A 5,599-nucleotide genomic window follows, 5' to 3' on the forward strand; every position below is an offset into this window, starting at 1 on the left:
AGCCTCCACCAGTACCAAGGACTCATCCTTGAAGACCCTTCCCTCTCTTTTTACCACAAGGACCGCAGTATTTGCCCGGGATGCTGGAGYAGACAGCCCGGGAAAGCCCTTCTTCCCTCCCAGGCTCCCCAACCCCACATCTTGGCGTCACTCCCAGCTTCCCGGGAACATGGGGCGGCATCKTCTATAGCTGTAAGATCGACTAGAGGTTTGCTAGTGAATAGCTGAAAACATGGGGCATCCACTGGTGTGGTGGACACAGTGGCCACTGGCTGGGAGCAGCAGCTGATGGGCCTGGAGGAGGTGAAGGAGCCCTCGTCTGACATTGGGTCCCGTAGCAGTACTTGAGTTTCATTGGGTCCCGTAGCAGTACTTGAGTTTATTTGTAAACTGTTCTTTGGTAAACAATAAGAACGCAAAAGGGACCAAATGAATAAGGAGGTTCCCCCCCTCCCCAAAACAAACAAACAAAACACCCAACCAGCCCCATAGGAAAAATAAAATTCACTCAAGCGACAGGGATTTGAATAGGAAAAACAACCTAGAGCAAACGGGGGAGAGCAAGGGGAGCCCTGGGGGGCTGCGCTAGCGCGCTAAGCGACGCGGCGTGGCGGCCACGAGGCCGGGGGTGCCCGGGGCCCCGCAGCCTCCCGCTCCCGTGGCAGGAGGACGACCAYAGAGCGAGGCCCTGGCGAAGCGGCCCCGAGGCTCCCGGCTGGGCCACTCGCTCCCCTCCTTGTGCTCTGTTCCAGCGCAGCGATGGGGACGAAGGGGATGAGCGGGGGGAGAGGGAGGGAAGGGGGCCCTACATGGGGGGCTCGTTGCAGAGCACAATCTCCAGTTCCCTGCGGTAGAGCTTGCCCCCATCTGAGAGGTTCATGATGCTCTTCCTGTAGTTGGTGAGTTGCTGGATGCTCATCTCCTGCAAGGAGCGGGGCTGTGGGCGCTGCAGCACCCAGCGCTGCCTCGACTCCAGGCACCCTGGATGTTTCCTGTGGGTGCTGCCCCCCTGCTCCCTGATGGCCCTTCCCTACTTACTTTCTTGTTCTTCTCGTACAGGTCTTTCAAAAGGGCGTCCAGCTCATTCTCATCTATGAAGCCGCTGCCATCCTGGCCAGCAATGGAGGGACGTGAGCAGGTGGGACACACTCCTGGTAGTCCAGCACCAGGAGCTGTGTCCCGTATCTGAGCAGGGAACGTCCCTGCCTCCCGTTGGCCCCGCCAGGTAACACATCCCCTCATCTTTCTTCCCCAGTGCCCTCCTACCTTGTCGTAAAAGGCGAAGATAGCGTTGAATTCCTCCGATGACAGCTTCATTCCCTGGCAGGAGAAACAAGATGGGAGACAGGGGAAGAGGCATGCTGCAAACAGGGAGTATGGAACATGCACATGGATTTGTACCTGAAACTTAAGGAGGAAGTTCTCTTGCACAGGCAAAAGTCTGAAAAACAAAAAGGCAAGAAGCAAATGAGTCACAGCGAGCCAAGCGTCCCACTGTGCCAGCTGTCACGCTGCTCTGCACCCCAGGACGTGCTCATAGGCTCTGCACTTCCACAGCGGCCACCTGAACCATGCCCTGATGCTCCCAGGTAAGAGCTGGCCCTGGTCAGAGGCTCTGCTCCTGGGCAAGGGGTCCTGCCTGGCACCAGCAAGACTCAGATGATCTGATCCAACCATTTATATCTTTTTTCTCTCCTTTCCCCAGGTTATCTTTGAGACAGATTGTTTCCCTGAGCCGATTCAGACCAAGGCTGGCGAGGACAARGCTGCCCTACTTGGTGGAAGCGTGGACCACTGCAGACCTGCAACAGCAGGGAAGTGAGTGCAATTCGGGAGTGCCAGGACCCAAWGGCTCCTGGAACCCAGAAATGTAGGTGCCAGAGTTTTGTCCTTCATTCAAAACAAAATAAAAAGTAAAAAATAAAAGGAAGGAGCTACTGGGGAGGGAAGGGTCTCTATGGTTACTTCTCCACTGCTCCCCTTTGCCAGGAGACAGCTGAAAACCCCATTTGACATTGCTTTTGTTATGCCAGCTGCTGGGTTTTGAAGTCACACGGACTTCTCATTTAGAAACAGGAGCAAACCAAAGAGAAAAAGTCTGGTTTCCCCCATTAGCCAAAGCCAAAACCAGCTCCAAATGGATGTGAATATCTTGAGGCACTTCCTCCCCACCACTTGCTTCTTTTGCTCCTCTCATCCTGGCAGTGACATTTCTGGTGCAGAGGTCCCAAAGTCCCTTCTTTTTTTTTGGATAGAGGCATCTGAGGAGACATCCTCTGCTGCAGCTTCGGCTCTCCTGCGTGAARAAGGGTCTTACCGGGACATCTCCGAGAGACCCAGCTTCCCATCTCCGTTCATGTCGAACATCCGCAGCTGTGGAGACATGAGCAGGTTACCGATCATCTCCTCCCTTCTGCCAGGAGGTGGGTAAAGGCAGGAGACCGGGGGCTCACCCCCCACTTACGATGGTCTGCGTGTACTCCTGGAGCTTGGGCTCGTCGTAGGGCCTGTTCGCCTTCTTCAGCAGGTCCGACAAGAAGCCCTGGAGCGARAGCGACACGTCGGCCACGGTCCCGCCAGGCCGTCCCCGTGGGGCGGCGAGCGGATGCCCGGCAGAGCCCACCGCGCGCGGCCCCCAGCCCACCTTGAGCTCGTTGGCCTCTATGTAGCCGCTGCGGTCCGTGTCGTACTTGCGCCAGGCCTGTGAGGAGGCACCGCAGAGCGTCTGTGGGGGCTTCTGCAGCCCCCGCCGCCCGCCCGGGCCCATCACAAGGCTCCCGTTTCACTGGCGCATCAAGAGCTCAAGCGCATCATTGTCCTCGCTCCCGCCCGTGACGCAGCGCTTCAATATTTCATGGCAGCCCCGGGTTCTACAATAGCGGCACTAGCAGCTCCTCTTTCTGTCTCCCACAAGGATGCTGCGTTTCTTTTCCGAGCCCCACTTTACATCTGAGTCCCACTCGCCGCCTGGTGCTGCTCATGTGTGGATCCCACCCTTTTCCTCTTTCCACCTTCCCTAAAGTCAGCCCCAGCAGAGCCAGACATGGGGACCTCGGGGACCCAAAGGGGCTTAAGAAGCCACGGTCAGAGACAACGCGAGCCCAACCAGGGCCRCTCACCTCCATGAACTCCGAGCTGGAGCCAACGTGCTGGCGGAAACACAGCAGGAAGTTCTCCTCCGTGGGTAGGATCTGGGCCAGCTGCAGAGACAGCCACTGTCAGCACGACAAGGACCCGGGTGCCCAACACAGTGGCTCCCTGCTTGCTCTTCCAGCCACACCGTGAGCCTGTTGAACTTCTCCCCCTGCCCCATATGGAGCTTTYCATTCACTCCCATTGTGCTAAAGAAGGCACTACCACCACTGAGCTGTGCCTGGGCATCTCCTCCCACCATTCGCAGAGACCGGAATGCCAAAGACAACATGTTGTCCCTGTAGCCCTGTCCCCTGCATCCCTGAGGGATCTCATGGTTCGACTCACCTCCGCCATCTCAATTTTGCCATCTGCGTTTTTGTCGTACTTGTGCATGAACTCCTTCATCTTCTCGCCAAAGTTGTCCTTGGAGTCCTGCTGGCAGAGCGTGGGGCCAGGGCTCAGCCGTGCTCCTCCTCTTCGCCCCCAGTGTTCTCTCCCCAGTGTTTTGAACTTGAGCCTATTCCCACTGGCTCACTGGCACCCAAGTCCCTCCCTGCCCGCAAGCTCCCGTGGGCTAACCAGGGCAAAACGGGGCTTTGGGAGCCTCCGGCACTGCCAGCCTCATGGCAGCCTGAAACCACACGTTGGAGGGACATGGGCAGCAAGAGCAGGTGCATCCTTACCACGCCAGCTCCCTTCCTGGCGCTTTCCAGCTCCTGGAAGAAGTTTTCCAGCTCTTTGCCTTCGATGTAGCCGTTTCCTGGGAAGGAAGGAGAAAGCCAAAGTGTTGGTGAGTGACGGGCGCAGGTGCTACCTGGTGACACCTGCCCGAGCTYGCAGGGAGCCCCCAGCGCCCGGGTTTTAACCCAGGACACACAAAGCCCCAGCTCGTACAAAAGAGGGAGAAGACACCGATGCCACCAGCCTGCCACAGTGCCACCACGCAAAGCCCGGCGGCAGCGCTGCCTGCCACCACAAACAGAGCTGGTGCCCCTTTGAGAAGATGGGGATGTCGCATGAGACGCATCAGCGGTGAAGGCCATTAGGTGCATGTCAGGATGGGGTTCCTATGGCAACGGGGCCGTCCCCTCGCCTTAACGAGGCCACTGCAATCAGCTGCCGCGCAGTCTCCTCCTGCCGGGCCGCTTCCTCGGCGCTTTCGCCCTGAGCTGCTCTTGTCCCGCTCCAGCACATGGGGCTTCTCCGTGCTCCGGAGGTTGAGCGGGAGGAGGACTCAAGAGTAGACGAGTGCTCCCACAGYTCTCGGTGCCTTGGTCCATCTGGGGGAGCAGCTGCGGTGCCTTCTTCCCAGCGGCTCTGAGAGCAAGTCAGCAGCACCGCGATGGACACGAGCTCTTCCTCTCGGGCACGGGCGTGGGGACCAGGCTTGTGTGCAGGGGACGGCAGCACCAATGTCACCGTCCCCGTCCTCTGCGTTGTACTCTGTCCTCCTGAGCTACCCACAAGCCACAAGATTTGCGGGACCTTCCCAGGCACAGCTGGCGGCTCCTTCCCCGAGGAGTCTGGAGGGACTTTTACTCCTTTCCCCCTGCAGAGGGGACAGCCACCCGCGAGCCACCCGCCCTCGTGGGGACAATGCAGTCTGTCCCCCAGGCGCTGCAGGGGGCTGGGCCAGGAGGGCCCCACAGCACCCCACAGACAGTTGGCACCTTGAGRCGACACAGCCCCGGGGGCATCCGCTCCCTTCCCGCTGCCCTCAGGAGCCCCTTCCCGTGTGGGGTGGTCCTGCTGTGGGGGGAGGCGCGGAACGGGCCAGAGCACCCAGGAGAACGGCACCGTAAGCTGTTTTTCTTCCGCTAAAGTGATTCTTCTTTAAAATTTCCCTGCCGCTGCATATGCCAGCTCCCTGCTCCAGCACAGAGCCCCGGGGCTCGCCTCCGCTTCCGAAGCGTGGGGACGGAGCCCAGTGTTGGGTTTGGAGCCCGTGCCCAGCAGTGCTGTGTCCCTGCACAGCACAGACGTCCCCCCTGTCCCCATGACACGGGGCGCTCCATCCAGGGAGCCTCATCCCTGTTTCGCTCAGGGAGGGAGACATCCCTTCCATCATCCCCTTCCTGGGGGCACGAGATATCCTCAGGGTCTCACCTGCATCCCTGGTGTCCCCTAGAGCCACGGGTACCTAGGACATGAGCAAAGGGTCCCCCATRGCCCGGGTTTCCCCGGAGGGATAGCAGGGACATCCACCAGCAAGCTGGGGGCACTGGGCTGCCGTGTCCCATGCCCCAAGAGACGCAGCCCTTGGGGGACACAGGGGAGACCCGCAGCCCGGCGCAGGGAGGGTCCCAGCTGGGAGCCGCTCCCGGGGCTCCGACGGGGGCTCTCTGCACTCTCTCGGCGGCTCCTGCTGCTCGCGGGGCGCTTCAGCGCCCTGCCCGCCCTGCGGCGGGGGGCACAGGGTGCAGCGGGTTGCACGGGATGCTCCCCATAAAAAAAAAAAAAAAAA

The 5,599-nt window shown here is 59.7% G+C and overlaps 1 protein-coding gene across 1 annotated transcript in view; it reads right to left on the reverse strand.

Moving 5' to 3' along the window:
• Positions 1 to 733: 733 nt before the first annotated feature.
• CALB2 (calbindin 2) overlaps positions 734 to 5,599 on the reverse strand; it is a 7,046-nt gene continuing 2,180 nt past the window's right edge. The window contains exons 2-11 of the mRNA XM_026034339.1: positions 3,819 to 3,895; positions 3,481 to 3,567; positions 3,120 to 3,200; positions 2,645 to 2,701; positions 2,465 to 2,542; positions 2,318 to 2,373; positions 1,402 to 1,441; positions 1,267 to 1,320; positions 1,039 to 1,110; positions 734 to 922 (exon numbers count right to left, since the gene is read on the reverse strand). Coding sequence (XP_025890124.1) covers positions 806 to 922; positions 1,039 to 1,110; positions 1,267 to 1,320; positions 1,402 to 1,441; positions 2,318 to 2,373; positions 2,465 to 2,542; positions 2,645 to 2,701; positions 3,120 to 3,200; positions 3,481 to 3,567; positions 3,819 to 3,895 — 719 coding nt within the window. The 3' untranslated portion in view covers positions 734 to 805. The remainder of the gene's footprint in view (positions 923 to 1,038; positions 1,111 to 1,266; positions 1,321 to 1,401; positions 1,442 to 2,317; positions 2,374 to 2,464; positions 2,543 to 2,644; positions 2,702 to 3,119; positions 3,201 to 3,480; positions 3,568 to 3,818; positions 3,896 to 5,599) is intronic.

This window comes from Nothoprocta perdicaria, unplaced genomic scaffold, assembly GCF_003342845.1.
Source record: "Nothoprocta perdicaria isolate Ctin4 unplaced genomic scaffold, notPer1 scaffold_143, whole genome shotgun sequence".
Lineage (NCBI taxonomy): Eukaryota > Metazoa > Chordata > Aves > Tinamiformes > Tinamidae > Nothoprocta > Nothoprocta perdicaria.